Source organism: Polyodon spathula, chromosome 7 (assembly GCF_017654505.1).
Source record: "Polyodon spathula isolate WHYD16114869_AA chromosome 7, ASM1765450v1, whole genome shotgun sequence".
In the NCBI taxonomy this organism is placed as follows: Eukaryota; Metazoa; Chordata; class Actinopteri; order Acipenseriformes; family Polyodontidae; genus Polyodon; species Polyodon spathula.
In genome coordinates this window covers 57414522-57433990 of record NC_054540.1, presented here as the reverse complement: position 1 = coordinate 57433990, position 19469 = coordinate 57414522, and the positions used below count along the sequence as shown (strand labels likewise).

Here is a 19469-nt window from a genome sequence, read left to right as displayed (position 1 = left end):
TTTTTATTAGTTTTTATTTTTTTTTATTTTTTTTTTTTTTTTTACCAAATGTATATTATGTTTTATATAATAATAATAATAATAATAATAATAATAATAATAATAATAATAATAATAATCACATCTTGATTATTCAAAAAATGCAATGTTTTTTAGGTTTAAACAGAGAAAGACACAACGTGAAACCTTTTGTTTTTTTTTGTTTTTTTTAGAAAGCTTTGTATTTAAGGATTTTATGTTCAGTAATGCTGGATATTACATTTGGTAATGGGTCAGGTCTTTATTACAAATTTGGCTTTCACACAAATGGTATTTCATTTTTCAACAGAAGAAAGCACAGTGGTGCACAAGGCTGTGCCTAAATTCTTGCATTCAACAAAATACACTGAACATTTCTAGCTCATATTAATATACTGCCATTAATAATTGCAGCTTCTTCTACCAGTAAAAAGGACACTTATAAACCTATTATTTTATGCTGTTATCACAGCTAACGGTGATACATGCCACAGCAGATTATTTTTTAAATGCAGTTATTAACAGGTAAATGGGAGTAAATTAGACTGTGTTTGAGCTTAAAATAAAGACTGGTGCAGAGGCAGCTAGAGTAGAAAATAATAGGGCATAGCTACAGCAGCAAAGCATTATGTTTGATCCATAGCAGGTACTGGTAATGTATTATTATTATTATTATTATTATTATTATTATTATTATTATTATTATTATTATTATTCTAATAATAGATGGTACGGTTATTACCATTGCCATTAATTTAATTGCAATCAAAGTAACTTGGAGGTTCTGTCAGGTTCGTCTTAATTTTGTCTAAATGATCTGCTTTAAATATTAAACACACACTTAGGGACGGGGGTGTATCACATGTGTGTACAATTGAGAATTCAATTTCAATAATAATAATAATAATAATAATAATAATAATAATAATAATAATAATAATAATAACAATAATAATAATAAGTATAGATTACTGAAAGAAAACATGAAAATCGTGTTTGAACTATGCATTTATCATGCTATGATTAGAAATGGATTTTACACACTCATTTGTGATTTACCTTGCTTGCATGTGCTTTACCATGTTTTGACTATGGTTAAATTAAGCACTATAGCGTGACAGGGCGTGTGTCGTTGTGGGATGTCTAACAATGACACACACACAGAGCCTAGATTGCCATTTTGCAATTATACAATGGCTATGAGGTCATTTGAAATTAAAAACAACTAACAGAAGTAGGTTTAAAGAGATATGGTCACGGCTATGACATCACATCGCCCATATTAGTGAGCAGGAGGGTGACCCTTGCCATTGTATAATACACTTTGGATATGCACTTTAGCACTTAGTCTGGATCAAGCACACAGTCTACCTTAACTGTGCGCCTCAAATGAGGCCAGATCTCACTGCCTCACTGTCCACATGCTTTTCTAAGCTCAGTTTCTTCATTGATCCATTTTTTTTCTTTCCCTATGAGTTGATTTACCAACTTGGCAGCCATCACTTTGTGAGGGGCTGAGTCATATGCTACCAGTCATTAATCCTAAAAACCAAAGGTTCTCCCTTAGGCAAGAAGTGCCCTCTACTGCCTCCAAGTGCCCAGCCCTGATTAACACTGAGCATTGCAATGGTTCTGTACAAAGGGGCAGTAAGCCATTGGTAGAGTAACATTCACAACGTGTGCTATGGTACTGTAGCATGCATGGGGGTAGGCAGCAGCAGGGCTGGTAGGCGACGTAATCACAAACAGAGATATAAGCCTGATATACGCTCCTTGCAAAGGAGCCGGCTCTTTTGTACAGCGGTAACGGCGCTATGCTTCAGTGCGAGAGGTCCCGGGTTTGCGCCAGCCCTCCGCCTGTGTGTGGATTGCCTCGCCCTGTGTGATGCGCCTGCCTGCGGGAACCGAGATCGCTACAGTATATACATACACAAGCAAAACATGGCAGTTCCATGGTGACATCATAACACCGCTGCAGGAGGTCCACTCTGGAATATTTGTTCCAGATTCATTGTGTTGCCATTGCAGGTAATGCTGAGGTCTGATAATTGATATTATAATGGTACACCTATGCTATGCTTTCTGTAAGAGTAGTGAGTTGAAGCCTCCATAAAGAAGCAGCACGTCACAATCTGGAGTGCAATGCGTGATCAATATTGCTACTATAAATCATGAATGCAATGCCATTTTTCAATGTACAGACATTACACTGATTCAGTTGCATCTGTGACTGCAGCCATTTTTCTCACATGGCTCAAATATGCTATATTCTGATTTGCAACTTCAAGCAATGAAGTTGCATGCAAATCATCACATGGTACCGTGGATAATTTGTGTCCAATCAGTGCTGTGTGACTAGTTGCATGGGTTCAATGCACTGCATAGTGTGTTAGAGAATGCAAGGAGGTTCAGTTCTATGTGCACGTAGATTCTCCAGCAATTTGAAAGAGAATGCTAGACCCCTGAGGACCCGTCTCGTCTCAGACATATGAGATCTCTTGATTTAGCGCTGGGGCATGAATAACATTAGGAGGTGTCATTAAAACCTGCAAAGCAATGTAATAATGAAGACAATTCTTTCCAGAACTTTTCAATCCTCTGCAGCTTACCTCTGATGAAAGCTAATCTGACACCTGAAAGGCAACCTGAATGTAACTTTAATTTAACTCAGCGCTTTTCTCATTGCAGGTAATTCATCCTGCATTGCTCTTCAGAGTTTTCCGGGGCTGCTTTTAATTTTTAAAGGAGAGGTGTAATACATTTAAATAAAGAAGACCCCCAAAAAGCTGGCAGCGAATAGGCTCCTGCTGCCGACACAGCAATAAAAAAAGAATACTGGACTGGACTGTATATTGAACTTCGTTCCAATGAAACAACTGCAACTCCTGGATCCCTTTATTACTTTGGATGTAATAATATACTGGGCGGCAGCCTGACAACTGCAGTGAGAATTTCATTCCAAGTAAACTAATATCTAAAAGCAAGAACTGTTTACCCAAGTCCTGCGCAAGCTTTGAGTAAAAAGCTTCCCCCGATGACAGCCATAAGCTAACGAACTTATCTGGACGTAGCATCACTGTAGTTTTGGCTTACGACTCACCAGTTACAAATAAGGTGCTTGAAAAGGACAACTTGTTCACCTGGCTTTCTTGCACTGAAAGCAAGTCACATCAATGAATGGTCGGTTTCTTTACATCTGTGTCATTGCAACACTGTTTCAATGAGGCCCAAGGTGTTGAGGAGCTCCTTGCCTATGCCCTGGTCAACAAGCAGCAGCCAGGCCAGCATCCCCTCAGCCAATTACACTGGCGAGGCAGGAGTTTCAACACACCCGGAGGACTCCTCCTCTTCCATTATTGCACTGGTGGTGGTGCTGACTCTGACCTTTGCTGTAATAATGACATCTCTGGTGACTTTTTACTGCCACAGGTCAGAGCTAAGGGCTAAGAAACAAAAGAAGGCACAGGAAGAATACGAGAAGGACCACGAGAAAAGCAACAAACAGCAGAGCACCGCAGCAGGTAGAGGGCTGCAGAATCCTTAACAAACCCCCCAGGACTTCATTACTGCTAACAGGAGCAATGCGTTTCACTCGTGGTAATTAAAACATATTTAAGGGACCCAAGAACATTATGGCTGATATGAATTCCAGAAGACATTCTATTTTGCAGGATCTTACAAGTAATATATTTTTTAAATATATACACTATGTTAAGTGCTGGCTTTGCATATTTAAATCTAATTAGAGAGTAGTGCATTTCCATTTAACATTTCTGGGAATGGATTATGTTGAAGAGCCTATTTTATACAGAAAAAAATCATAATTGAATTGCTGTTTGTTGGATTATTCTCTACATAAAAGACTGACTGTACCCTCGGTGTAAACAGGACAATTTTAGGAAACGCCACACCTTTTAATTTGCAATGTTTTAGTGTTTTTGTGTTCTAAAATTGTTTGCGCTTTTTCTTTTTCATGCAAAAAACAAACAAAAAACAGATTACTGGCAACGCCTAGCCCAAATGACTGCAGATCAGTGTCTAGTTTATAGAGGTTTTGTGCACAATGCATACAGTAACTATATTTGTCATCAAGTTATTAATTATTATCTTTAAATTGTGTATCAATTTATATGTAAAACTATATCCAGTATATGTAACCGAAATGACTGCGTATACTCTCTGGAGTTTTCAATCATGTATCAGTACAATAAAATGAGCTTCTCTCTGAGTTCTAGTACTATAAAGATCCCCTTGCTTTATTTTAATTTACATGTGGAATTCTTTCTTTTGCCTGTTTAGGAATATGTGATTCCTTCACAGGTTTGCATTGCTACATTTTAAATTGTCAGCATCTGATTCCTTTAGTTTAGTTTCAGTGGCAAAAGGTATGCATGAAAAGTTGAATATTATATTCCACTAGGTAGTTTCAATAAAGGACATGCAAAGATATACTAAATACATCTGCCTTCTTGTTTTCAGTTTCTAAAACTAGTCTACATTTAATTATCAGCTTAATGCCTATCCCTGTCTAAACACATATTCATCAGTGTGAAAAGAATTGAGATAAAATATGATATAGTATTTAACATTTTTTAAATGACTAATACTTTGTTTAATAGCCATTCATCACAGAAGTCAAAGGCAGAACAGAAAATGGGAAGCGTTTTTTTGTGTAGACAACAGCCAAACTTAAACACAATCCCACTTTCACAATATTCCTAAATAGGTGTTGCTAGTGACTGATTTAAAAAAAAAAATTGAGCCCATACCATTTTTGTTTTTTTTACTGAAAAAAAGATGTGCAAAGTGATACATTATTATGACATCTACAAAAATGTTCTACCTTCATTTACTGGAGTCATCAGGAAATGTATTTATAAATACAGCCAATAACGTTATAGTCTTCCTTTAAAGTCTTATTTAAGAAAGTTGCAATAAGTTTTCAGTGTATTTCTAGGATCCTTTTATTCAATCAATTGCTTGCTGGTTCTGTTTCTTCAATCCTTCAGTACCTCCTCCTCTGTCAGAGTGCAGAGCGCTGTTTGACTAAAATAGAATTGGGTCTCTGGGGTTTAGGATGGTATAGATTGTTGAGATAATGAATTCTTTACAGACACAAATTCACAAGAACAAACAAGCAAACAAACAGAACGTGAAGCAGCAGGAGACTGCACTGTAGTAAGTTACACAAGAATCAAAATCATAGGGAATTTATATTAAAAAAAAAAAAAAAAAGTAATACAATGCAATAAAACATGTTCTACTGAAGTCCTGTCTTTTAACATCTGGCATATTCAAATATTACAAATCACAAAAGTGATCTCTTGGAATGCAGTTTAATAATCATTACTTACCTCAGAACTTTCATACTTAAAATGATCAAATAGTTCACTCCAGGGACAATACTGGCTAATAATGGACTGGATATTATATTAAAACGCAGTTGCCTGGTGAGTAATTCAAGGTCCATTCTCAAAGACATACCCCACAGAGAATATTATTATTATTTTTTTTTTTTTAAAGATTATGGTTCTTGCAATAGCCCCTCATCAAGCTGGAGGGCTATGCTCTGCATACAGTTCATTTAAAATGATCATTACGCAACAGCTAAACACCCTACTCTAATAACAAAACCTCAACACACACCTTTAAAAATGTACAGGCCTTTTCTAACAGCTGATATAGTCTTTATATCAACATAAATGTGTGATTTATTCCTCTGCGAATGCTAATTCATTACATAACTGACTTTAAATCAGTTTGCTGCTGCCTGGCTCTTTACTCTGCCTTTGAGTTTAAACAGGACAGGCACGTTATTTATGCACATGGATCATAACACAACTAAATCAGTTTCTCTGTCACAATGACAAACTGGAAAAATGTAAGATTTATCAATAATGGCATCAATTTACAGTTTCTACTACGGATGGTTCCGAATTACTTGTTTTAAATTTTTTTTTTTAAGTTACCGATTTAAAACACTTTTGTTATTGTAAATCTTTTGGGCTACAAACACAATATATTTCCTTTCTGCACTTAACAGCAAACTTGATTTGTTGAACCACACAGCAGAATGAAGTATTTACCGGTACTTTTGATGATACACTTTACTTTAATAAAGTTAAATAAACAAGCCATTATCCAACTTTATTATTTCATTATATGGGCAACTGGCATTTAATGCACTGTCTCAAAATCCATTATTAACTTCTTTTAGGCTCAGCTTCACCATCTAAGGTCCATTTAAAATTACACTAAATACATTTGTAGCTTAACTGGGTTTCATTACATGACAGCATTAACTTTAGGAGACCATCCCATTTAGAGCTATATTTAGGCACCTTTTATAAAGGCAATGTTCTTAATCTAATAACCTGCTGAAAGTTTAAGCAGCTGCATCAGAACCTCTCAAACAAACCCTCTGACATGTGCACAGTGCTCACAAAGCTCATTACGGTACAGCAATGGAAATAAAACTACAACTTTCAAAACTTTTGGCACAAAAAAAAAAAAAAAAAACATGTTTAAGAAATTGTCTTTGCAACACATACAAGTATTGTAGTACTGTCCTGAATAAGCCTTGCTGGTTTCTTTGTTTACCAGGCAGCAGGTCTTGGGTTAGGGTTGACGTGCAAATTAGTACAAAATAGATGTTGTTCTCATTCTTTAATGCATAGTGAATGGAATGGTTGCCAAAGAGCTGTTTGTTTCAAACACGTAACCTTTCTTTAGCATCACGCCACTTGCTCCTTTTTGATCAGTGCATGCCAGATCTTGCTGTGGTCATCAGAAAGTTTCGGAAGGTCTTTCAGTACTTCTCCGACCAGGCAGATAGGATCCTAGAGCACAATTCAATTAGAATGTAATATTTTCACAATTTACTGCACAATTACCAGCACCAAATACTTAATATCCAATCCAATGCAATTTCCACAGTGCACTTAAATTCAAATGCAGAGCTCATTACTAAGCAACGACCTTCATGCCACTACATAACTATCTATTGACCCTGTATCAAACAATCAGCATGATGAAATGAATTACCATTTCAAACTACTCTCATTGAGGCTCGCTGCAGTTAATTACAATCGGGTACATTCTCATGGCAGGTGTTTCACAGGTAGTCCCATCAAATAAAAATGATTGTTTGGCACACTACAAGGACAGGTTTCGCTGCAGTCGTGTTAAAATCACATGCAGTAATCACCACCAAACGGAAGGGGCTTGCAGATCTATTAAAGACAGAATTCCAAAATATAACTACCTATTTATCAATGCCTATAAATGCATAAAGCTTTACTGTATACACTTTACAATATATATATATATATATATATATATATATATATATATATATATATATATATATATATTATATAATCCTGGTGCGAAAATTATACAGTTTTAGTGAATAAAATGAATAAAATGCTTCGGGTAAAATCTACAAGACAAACCAATTTCTCGCTAAAATTATTTATATCTTACAGCTTCATCTTCCTGAGAAGTAGCGTGTACCCAAAATGAAATGTATTTATTATTTATAGAGTTTGTTTCAGTGTAGAATTCATATTTCTATTATGAGTGTGAGCTGCATACACGGCTATGTTTATACATGGTTTGTTTCTATGAAAGCTAGTGAGGTTTACAGCTACTGAATGCCACGATATAGATCCAAGTAGAATCAATCGCGAGTGCACATCGGTGTGATCAGGCCCAGCGTCCTATTAGTTGCCCAATGCCTTACTATGGGGCTGTAACACTGAGAACATACTCTGTTGTAGATATTTTCTTCAAGCTTCTCTTGCAGCAATACAGACTCCAGTTGGGTCTTCTTTATTTGAATAAAGCTCTCTCTCGCTAGTTCTGCTCTTTTAGAAATACAGGTACTGCACATTGACGGCTGGTGTATCTCCACTTCTGCTGCCTTTATTCAAACAAAGGAAAAAAAACAAAAAACAATTCGATTAATACTGAATTTTAAAAGTAGCGTCATATCACAATGCTCTGTCTGCTGGCTGGTTTCACAGACCCTGATAAGCACTACCTTACCAAAGGAAACATAAGATTAGTGAAACCAGCTATAATCACTTGGTGCCCTATTTTAAAAAATATGGACCTTAGTGTGGTTTAACCCTTCCCAACAGTGACGTGTACATGGCAGCTGAACTAAACTATGTTTGGAGTCTTGGTACAACACACTGTTCAGCTCTCACACCTGCTTCACTAGCTCCATGATGTGTTTTAGCTGTAACCTGTTAACTAGTTCCTCAGGGATCCTGCAGTTTAATGTTGTCTCTCGCTGCTCTGAACCTGGTAGAGACTGCTGCTGCTCCCTGGGCCTGCAGCACTCGGATTGTTTCTGCCAACATCCCATTTTTCTGATCTTCTCCCTGCAATAAGATTTCATAGCTTTCGACTCTTCCGAGCAAAACTCCAGAACATCTGTCCAGAAAAACAAAGGAAACAGTGTGATGCCATATAAAGCATTACACAACCACCAGACACTCCACTCCATATGCTTCATGTGCTGCAACGCTACACGGTAAAGCTGTGCTTTGCTCAGGTGAATACAAATATCACAGCAAACGATGATCTGTATATGTAGACTACAATGCAGGTCATCATTTATTTTATTTTTAGTAAGACCTTTAGCAACGTGAGTTACTGACTCTGGGGTTCCATTATTACCTCATAACATGCCATAGCAATATCATTATTCCTTAAATAAATTATAATATGAAGAAAAAGGAAAGAGCCCTTCAATCAATAGTCACTGATATGACTCCTATTATAACAAGTCCACAGTAATAAAATGTGTCAGTGCCGATAACTGTGTCATTTTTAAATGCTGTAATGAAAAACAAACCATTTAATTTTTTTTGTTTTGTTTTGTTTAACAGTATGGTACAATGCACCATTATACTACTGCACAAATCAGTCCTGTTGTCATATTTTTGTAGAACTGTTGATTTATTCAGCAGAGCCGATCAGATATAATGAATCTCAAGTCGTGTTACAGCTGGGAATGGCTGAAGAGCAAGAGGCTGACTCAAACTGCTTGCCTCCCAATATAAAAAAAACAAATATTGAGGTGTACAACTAGTTCTGTGGGGACTGTCCATAAACCCAGCGATAATATTTATAGATTTACAGGATTCATTTCTAAAGCTTCCCTTAAAGCAGAGCATTAAAAAAGTGTGAGGCCAAAAAAAGGAGATAAAATGAACTCTTCCGGCATTCTTTTTTTCTTAAATTAACCTCCTTTGTTGTACCAAATTTATTGTATTAAAGTTACATGGAAAAACTAGATAAATTGTTTTTAATTATTTGAAGCAAACTGGGGCTACATTCTCCCATTAGGGATGAACTTTAGCAATTTACCTCCTAGTAATTGCTTCCTTTAACATAATAATCCCAGTCATCTCACTGTACAAAAGTGTGGAAGTAAATAAAATGCATGTAACTTTCAGAGGGGGAAAAGCAAGTGAGTAAATGCTGATTACCGGTATTTGATCTTTGAATTGTTACAACGTGTTACTTATTGCACTGAACATACAGCTATTGATATTGCTGTTGATTTCAACATATTGTTCTGTATACAGTGCTGTAGCTGGTTTTGCTTGTTAAAGCATGTGTGTGGATAAGCTCGCTGTTACTTCTGGTGCTCTCTGAAACATTCCAGCTTGTTCTATTCCCTCCACATTTCAGAGAACATTTCTGACATACCTCTTTGGGGAGGAGCGTTTGATCTCCTTGCCTGGCTCACAGTCGAAAAGGAGTCTTTATTCTTCAGAACTCGCATCCATTTTTCTGCAAGCTCTTCCTCTGCTGTGATCCCTGCATCGTCACAGGACTCAAACTCCTCATCTAATCCAGTTAGTGGAAAAGGGGACGTAAATGGGACGTGTTCAATGTATTTAACTCAAAACTAAACTATTAATCTTGACATAAACATACAGTTTAAAATGCATGTATCTATACACACAATCATAGGATATTAAATACAAAGGTATAGTTATTTTTGACAAGCAGGGCACAGAGCTTAAATTACCAAACTAAATTACCTTGGTATTCCTTTACAGAAGAAGCTGGTCTACTCTCAGTCTGTGGACTGAACTCCTCATGAGAGCAGTATGATTCAAATGACTCGCTGCTGCTGTAACTCTCTGCCCTTCCAGATTCAACAGAGCAGGGATCAAGCGAGTCTCCAGGATATTTCACAGTGGTGCTGCTGTTGGAACTTGGCCATGACTCAAAAGACTCATCTTCATAGTTTCTAGACACATTTTGTCTTTCACTTGGCTCAGTTTCACTTGTCATTGTGCGGAGTATCTTTATTTAAGGTAGCCGCAACAACCTGCAACATAAAACAAGAAATGTTTTATGACTACATTGTTGAAGAAAATCCTAAACATTACTGTGTTGGTTTAATGGATCTTAATTTCATTTCAATGTGAAAGACTTGCTTAAAATAATGTTGGTGTTTTGTAAATTAAGGCACATATTAAACAGTATAAAATACAGGAAATAAAAACAGAAAGACCACCATGCATGCTAGTATTGAATAATTATTGATCCAATAGGAACGTGCTCATTTTTATTCCCAGAACTTCTTGTCATCTTGGAATGCCAGCGAGTACAGACTGGAGATACGGTGAATGGTCAAGCGAGAATCAAATGTCAGCTGCACCTTCTGATTCTACTTCACCAAGGTTTTGTACTAGACACGATGGTTTGCAAAGTAATTCATGATTTTAAGTACAAAAAGACCATTCCAGGTCCACTATGCACTGCAATACACTCACCCCTGTTTTTTTTTTTTAATCTTATTCCCTTTTTAATCTTATGCTTCCACATGCATGTAGATAAGTTGAATACAGCAACACTTCAATGCCAATCCCCTAAACTGAGCACAAGTCAAGACAATATGCATTACACTGCACAATATTAACTGGTTGTCAATAATTTAATAGTAACATTATCAAGATTACCTATTGTTTGACTAGGGTTTCTAGAGGGTTTAAACTTTTAACTAGGGCCCTTCTGTTCAAATGTCCCGTTGTCATTTCTACCTCAGAGGTGGCAACTCTATTCCCACTCTGACGGCCTCTGTAATTGGAAAAAAGGGCAGTTGACTGAAATGGGAATTTAAAAAAAGACTATAAAAAACAGTTTTGCACATATGGCAAATGTACTCTCAAGACAGTAAACGTGAAGTATAAAAAGCGTGTGTCAAGATGAGAAAAGGCACTGAACATCGCAACATATTCTGTCCCTGTGGGGAGCCTTTTGCTTCATTGCACAAAGTCAGGCTTAAAGAGAAGCACATCATGATTTTATTTTTATTTTTTATGTACTGCTTTATATAAAAGCTGTTTGATGTTACAGTTCTGTTCCAAAATATGGTCCTCACTCATTTCATAGACTATAAACATATCTACCTATCTATCTATCTATCTATCTATCTATCTATCTATCTCTAGATATATATATATATATATTATATAGTATATATATATATATATTAAAGCATGCCAGATTTATCAAGGTCTTGCCAGTTTTGTAAAATGTCATGTCAAATTTGATAGCACTTTACAAGAGGCTATGCGCGATGCTTCTAAATTCCAACTAAAATTACATCGTCATAAAAATACAGAAGCCCGGCACAAGCACAATTATGTTTTATTTATTCATCCTTGCTCCTAATTAAGAGTAAATAAAATACTGGATTTTCAAATACCATGTCAAATACTGATTACTTGATAACACCGTATAACAATTTTTTTTTTTTTTTTTTTTTTTTTTTTTTGTTCCTGGGTAGTAAGTGTTATTTCCTAATTGCTTATGCCTCAAAAGTATAGAAAAAGTCTATTATTCCCCACAAACTTTGCTTTTGTGACCAGGGCAGTGATATTTCAAAATATCACTATTTCCAAAGGGAAAACGGGTAAATACAGTATAATCGTAAATCTCGAAAAACTACTCACTTCTAAATCTTTTGTAGTCATTTTTGCATTACTTTAGTATAAATACATGTTAATTTGGATTCATATGTTGTTTTTTTTCTGACTTTATGTGAACGAAAAGACACACATTTGCCCGTTGTCCCATTGGAAATAGTGATATTTTGAAATATCACTGTCCTGGTCACAAAAGCAAAGTTTGTGGGGAATAATAGCCATTTTCTATACTTCTGAGGCAAAAGCAATTAGGAAATAACACTTACTACCCAGGAACAAAAACTGTGTTACATAGTGAATGTAATTCATTTAAGCCAATCAACTATTTTAGGACAATTCGTTAATTAATTGAAGGCTACGAGAAGCCAGTATGGACGTAATATATTATTTTAAAAATAATGACACAAATAAATATTTAATAATATGCGAAAGTTACTTGGTAAAAACACTTACCAATCCGCGTTGCCACTGGAAACCAGCAAGGGCTTCCGTGCAACGACTAAAAAGAATCGGTTGCAGACCAAACACGGATTTTCTGTTCCTACGTTCAAGTAAAATGCAGTATTCGTTCTCACCGCTAGGTCACAGCAGAGTGATATCTGATGTAAAATCAGCTCTGTCGTGGAAATAGAAAGGGATTTGCTCTGTAATATTAATTGACTGTTTTGAAGTGGGTGGGTTATTATATTTAAATGTCTTCCATTATCGTGTGCTATTTAAAACAAGACAAAAAAGAAATAAACTACAGTTGAAAATGAAACTAAAACTAAACTTAATAGACATCGAAAAAAGAGAGAAAGAAACTATAATTATCAATTGGCTGAACCATTGTGGGTCCACAGGGCTTCAATTGCCCTCGAAGGCTAACTTCCTTGCTACTGCTTAATAAACACTCAGGTGAGGTAAAGTTACAGGCTGACATTAGCAACTCTCGCGGTGTCGTGTTTCTGTCCTGATTGAAGCCGTAACACGAGCTGCACGGGCCTCGCAGCTCAGTCCTGGGCTCACCTGGGTGAACTTGAGTCATATTGTTCTCTTTCAGGTACCCCGAAAAGGTCAAGGCAGCGCAAGAAACCTGATCAAAACCCAACAGCATCTCCTTTTATCCCAAACAGTGCTTTAATCTTCCTGCTTGTTAAGAAATGGACAACGAGATCTTTGAGTGTTCACTGTGGCATCAGCAGCATGTCCTTTAAATTACTCTTGTTATTATCTGTTTCATGCTGCTTTTTAACCCTCAATGTGAAGTTTAACTGTGTTTAACTTCATGTGCATTGAGAACCTACGTTCATGCTTGATAAATTAAACGCCATGCCCAAGTATTCTGGTTGGCACATCTGATTCTCTACCTGCATTCTGCAAACCCTACTGAGAATTATCTGTTTTAAGAGCTGGCAATTCAAACAAATATGAATGCATTTCCTACTGTATACCCAGCAGGTTTAAAAAGCAGAACCAAAGATACACAGGTGCTGGTCATAGCTGGATTCTCCAGAAGTGGGAATTGTTGTGAGTATTAATTGTACTTAATAACACCTTTACAAAATCACAGTCCTCTGCAACCTTCTTTTTTCCATGCCACCATTAACCCACTGTACAAAAACACTAACACCATGTACTTTCACGACTTTTGCTTTTGATCTTAAAGCCACAAGTCCCCGGCAAGAGGCTTCTTTCTTTGGAAATCCCCACAGTGCTCTGGTTAATACGAGCGGTAATCTAAGAAATTGGAGGTAACAATGGAAACATCTAGAGGCTGCCAGAGGAGATGAAATTCTGCTTTCTCCATCTTGAAAAAACATTTTTCTTTATTAGAGAATGGAAACTCTGTATTTGATTTTATACAGTTGCATGATCACATGCCTTTCTGGGATATGGAAGAAAAAAAAAAAATTCCCGGACAATCTACGCATCCATCTGATCACAATTTTACTCCAACCCTTTAACTTAATCTAAACCTTAATGCCACTATCACATTGCAAGATGGATGATAGAAATATTGCTCTCTATACAGCAGATGCCATTCAATGCGTAGCTATTCCCTGAGATTCATTTGAAGTCAGACTCAGAGTGCAAGCGGCAATGAGCTGACTTTTTTATTTAAAAACAGGGCTTTCAAACAAGAATAGACCAAATTACTGGAATAGTGTTGATTACACGGTGCACACACTATACTTGAGACAATGGTCTCCCATGTTAGTTTAACAAGCTACTGGCTGTTGCTTTCTTGCAAAGTAGCAAAGAAACTCAGTCACAAATAGGAGTAGGTAAGCTCTATTTTGAGTTGTTTCTTGCTGGTTCTAGTAGAAATAGGTCCATCTCTTCACTCTCCACTAAGTAGGTCCCTTTTGAGTCCTGGAATACTAAAGAATTCCAATCTCTTTCTGCAAGCTGGCTCCCCTGTGTCTCTCTGAGACACTCCTTCTCCTGGCTCTGTCAGATAAAACACATTCTAAGTACATTAAATGGGATGAACAGCTGATTAACTGTTAAGACAATTATCTTGCTGCTTTACTATGGCTCAGTGGTGCCAGGCCTACAGTAACTGGATTAAGACAGTGCCTTGCTGCCTTACACTTATCATTACAGTAGTCCTTTCCTGTATGAGATATCACCTGGGAGTCTTCAAGTTAGCAAAGGCTAGCATAAAAAATGAATATATTTATTTATACTGGTGCAATGGAATTACTCACAAAAAACAAATAAATATGTATTAGTCACACTATATGCTGAAAATATTGTATGCAGGATAATACTTGCAGGGAAAAAAATATTACAGAAAATATAATAGCCCCCTATAGAACTGTGAGTATATTGTAATGCCTACTGTTGTGCAAGGAACATTTGTAAAGATTCAAAGAGACTAGTAGGTGAACTAAAGATGTTTGCAATTTTACTTCAAGCTGCAGATCTCAGCTTTCCAAAAACACATTTCATATAGTTCTCTAGGTTAACAAAACCTTTTGCCAGAGGTAGATTCAGCAGTCAAAATCTCTTAATGGAATCGCTGGTCAATAGAGGCATCCAGGCTGGCCAAGCTTCGCTGATCTGGGAGAAAGGGTGTTCATCAGTTTACTACTTCCAGTCACAGTACAGACTGCAGCTAATTACGCTTTCCTTTACAGTGCTGTTCAGAGACAATTTACTGGACTGCTTTCCACTTAATGAATACGCACAATTAACCCAGGGATCAAGAGAAACAGTAATTATAGCATCTCAATGTACATGGCTAGGAAAGATTACCCATTTAGAAAAAGGGGGGGACGGGGACTTAATGGAAATCTGTTGTCTTCTTGTATCCCAAAAAAAAAACAATTAGAAAGTTTATTCCACAATGAAAATGAGTTTGAAGACAACATTATTATCAATGCAATATACTCACCCCTACTGTACATCTATTCCAGGGAGCTGCAGAGCAATCACATTGCAAGCATAGTAATTCAAATCATTTCCAACGTCACTTCAAAGGGGGAGGGAAGGGGGGTTCCCAAAAAGAAAGAAGAAAAGAAAACATTCAAGAGGAAACGCAAGCCTGTTTTTCTTTCCAGGTTTCCAACATTTGGGATGCATTTTATACATATAAAAGATTCTACTTGGGGTGCGACTGCAGGCTGTCTGACAATGAGACTATAAGGAATACTGAGTCATCTCTAGGTGTTTTCTTTGTGAGATTAGGGACATTGTGAGGAGATCCCTGAGTGGCACATGTGTTCTCTGTAAAGACAATAGCCCCCCCCCCCCCCCCCCCCCCCCCCCCCACTGAAAGCTCCACTGCGTAACACTTTAAAGTCTTTGAAAACATCTGGAGTACTTCTTTAGCAGCTGCATGGAGGAGGGCTGGCTCAGAAATACAAAGACCTGTTTAAGAAGAGGCCTTTCAGGAACTGCTTTGGCTTGGTTACCCTGCTCTCCTTATCATTCACACTGCAGCATGACTACCCTGCTCTCCTTATCATTCACACTGCAGCATGACTACCCTGCTCACCTTATCATTCACACTGCAGCATGGCTACCCTGCTCTCCTTATCATTCACACTGCAGCATGGCTACCCTGCTCTCCTTATCATTCACACTGCAGCATGGCTACCCTGCTCTCCTTATCATTCACACTGCAGCATGGCTACCCTGCTCTCCTTATCATTCACACTGCAGCATGGCTACCCTGCTCTCCTTATCATTCACACTGCAGCATGGCTACCCTGCTCTCCTTATCATTCACACTGCAGCATGACTACCCTGCTCTCCTTATCATTCACACTGCAGCATGGCTACCCTGCTCTCCTTATCATTCACACTGCAGCATGGCTACCCTGCTCTCCTTATCATTCACACTGCAGCATGGCTACCCTGCTCTCCTTATCATTCACACTGCAGTCTCCTTATCATTCACACTGCAGCATGGCTACCCTGCTCTCCTTATCATTCACACTGCAGCATGGCTACCCTGCTCTCCTTATCATTCACACTGCAGCATGGCTACCCTGCTCTCCTTATCATTCACACTGCAGCATGGCTACCCTGCTCTCCTTATCATTCACACTGCAGCATGGCTACCCTGCTCTCCTTATCATTCACACTGCAGCATGGCTACCCTGCTCTCCTTATCATTCACACTGCAGCATGGCTACCCTGCTCTCCTTATCATTCACACTACAGCATGGCTACCCTGCTCTCCTTATCATTCACACTGCAGCATGGCTACCCTGCTCTCCTTATCATTCACACTGCAGCATGGCTACCCTGCTCTCCTTATCATTCACACTGCAGCATGGCTACCCTGCTCTCCTTATCATTCACACTGCAGCATGGCTACCCTGCTCTCCTTATCATTCACACTGCAGCATGGCTACCCTGCTCTCCTTATCATTCACACTGCAGCATGGCTACCCTGCTCTCCTTATCATTCACACTGCAGCATGGCTACCCTGCTCTCCTTATCATTCACACTGCAGCATGGCTACCCTGCTCTCCTTATCATTCACACTGCAGCATGGCTACCCTGCTCTCCTTATCATTCACACTGCAGCATGGCTACCCTGCTCTCCTTATCATTCACACTGCAGCATGGCTACCCTGCTCTCCTTATCATTCACACTGCAGCATGGCTACCCTGGCTACCCTGCTCTCCTTATCATTCACACTGCAGCATGGCTACCCTGCTCTCCTTATCATTCACACTGCAGCATGGCTACCCTGCTCTCCTTATCATTCACACTGCAGCATGGCTACCCTGCTCTCCTTATCATTCACACTGCAGCATGGCTACCCTGCTCTCCTTATCATTCACACTGCAGCATGGCTACCCTGCTCTCCTTATCATTCACACTGCAGCATGGCTACCCTGCTCTCCTTATCATTCACACTGCAGCATGGCTACCCTGCTCTCAAGGCTGCAGTCTCCTCTGCAGGGTTTTCAGATAAGCAGTCACTCAGGAGGGTGCATTGTTTTTAATTACTGCAGAAGCAAAGCCACTCATTAAATAGAAGGCGAAGATCTCTGTTTGTATTGACTAGGCAGTACTTCTTAGTTATTGCTGTTTATTTATATATCATATTAATATTATTGCAGCTGTATTGGTTCTCACAAAGCTTGTTGTTAGGTAGTGCATATGAAAACACAGAATGAAATATTGAAGAACACTGCTTGATTATGGAATATTCACATCAATGCAGATGGTACTTCTTCTTTCTTTTCGTCATTGATTTTATACTGTTATTTATTGGCACCTCGTGAGAATGTATATCTCAAGGGTCCTATCCTGGTTCAATAAATACAAAACTAAACCATCGTTTTTTAGAACAATCCCAGCAGACACTGCTGGGTTCTGGCTTCATTGTTCATACTCACGTACAAGTCATTTAGAGTTTCAATAAATAGCAGGGAATCCAACACCACACCTGGGGTCCCCTCCTTTTCTAAAAGTCTATCTACCTTTTTCTTGTTTTGTATTGAGCACAGCACTTTGCCTCCCAGCAGTGTGGCCACTATGTAGAAATGAATTAAGCATGACCTCCCCTTCCTGAATCCATGCTGGCTGCCCCTAATCAAGCAGAGCTTTTCAAGGAGTTCCTCCCTCAGATGTCTTCAAATAGTTTCCATGCTTTTCTCCCACCTCTTGTGTTAAACTGTCTGCTCTAGGGTTTCTTGGTAAGGCTGTAGACCCATTTTAAATGATTCTTGTAGACTTCTAAAGAAGTCAACTTTTAAACATAGAAACAATAAAGGTTCAACAAACTTTCTGCTTTTATACTTTGTGGATGATGGAGGATCTCAAATGATTATTTTCTACATAATGCTCTCATAGTGAATAAGTTTATTTATAAAAAAAAAAAAAAAAAAAAACACTAAATACATTGAGTGCAGTTATGTACAGGGTAAATTTACTTTAAACATAAGTTATTGTCCTTTAACTTATTTTTGAAACTATTAAAGGCAAGAACATTTATTTAAATACCGTACCCTATAACTAATACTTACTAATACAAAAGTTTAAAGAGTAAAAGCATTGCAGATTAATTATAGTGAGTATGGTAAAGCATATACTGTAAAGCTCAGAGAGGTGTGGCAAAGTATATTAAACATGGTAAACTATGGTAAAAGCATAGTATAACCATGGGAAAATTACAAAGATACTGTGCAAATTTACTGAGGAAAACTTTCATAAGGATATAGCCACAGGCATACCCTGCAATGAATCAAGCATTTCTGCATCTCCCATACATTACGGTATTGTAAGTGAGGTCTGGGGCTGATTCTACTAATTGCAGGGGAGGTGCTCAGTAATAAGATCATTGATAATAAGAAAGGGATTCGTACATCTCTTGTTACTATCTGAGAGCAGGGAAAAACACCATCTGTCTGGGTCTAGGAATTCAAGAATTAGACTAGACAGCGAGACTGGCGTTTAATTTTGAGTGCATCTGGACCATTTTTAGATGAAAAAAGCTTATTCAATCTGAATTTAAAAGCCTCATTCCATATACCTGCAATTACATTTACCTATTGGATTTTACTGTGATATAAAGCCTAGAAAAGGGTTGCTTAGACTAAAAAAAATAATAATAATAAAACATTTTAAAACTACAAAATGAGAAGCAAACACTCTACACAGACTGTGCCATGTGTATCTAAGCATGTGTGGTGATAAAGTTCTGAGCTGATATATTGACAGTAACGACGAACCAAAACCAAGTTTTAGAAAGGCAGGGACATTATAAAGGGTCTAAGGAAACAGCTTTAGTTAAACGGCTCATGGTATACTCTTCTTTTTAAGGAAGAGGCTTCTCTTAAATAAAGGTGTAAACAGACAGTCACGTAATTAGCACAGATTAGTCAAAGCACACTGCGAGTAAGTTGTTCCTTTCTTGGGAGGCGGGGGATTAGCATTCAACAAACAATGCCAGCCTGCTCTGAACAATTGGTGTCAGAATGGTAATTTCGCAGTGCTAACTAGCTTTTGCTTACTTTTATTTATAACAGGCCCAGGTATT

The 19469-nt window shown here is 37.8% G+C and overlaps 1 protein-coding gene across 1 annotated transcript; it reads right to left on the bottom strand.

Annotated features, from left to right (window-relative positions):
* Window positions 1-4792: 4792 nt before the first annotated feature.
* Window positions 4793-12495, bottom strand: LOC121318919 (uncharacterized protein C8orf48 homolog). Its single transcript, XM_041256122.1, has 6 exons — window positions 12432-12495; window positions 10083-10375; window positions 9745-9885; window positions 8234-8460; window positions 7790-7942; window positions 4793-6857 (listed from the first exon to the last, which is right to left on the bottom strand). The coding sequence occupies exons 2-6, from the start codon at window positions 10336-10338 to the stop codon at window positions 6753-6755; spliced, it is 882 nt and encodes a 293-aa protein (XP_041112056.1). The 5' UTR covers window positions 10339-10375; window positions 12432-12495; the 3' UTR covers window positions 4793-6752.
* Window positions 12496-19469: the final 6974 nt, after the last annotated feature.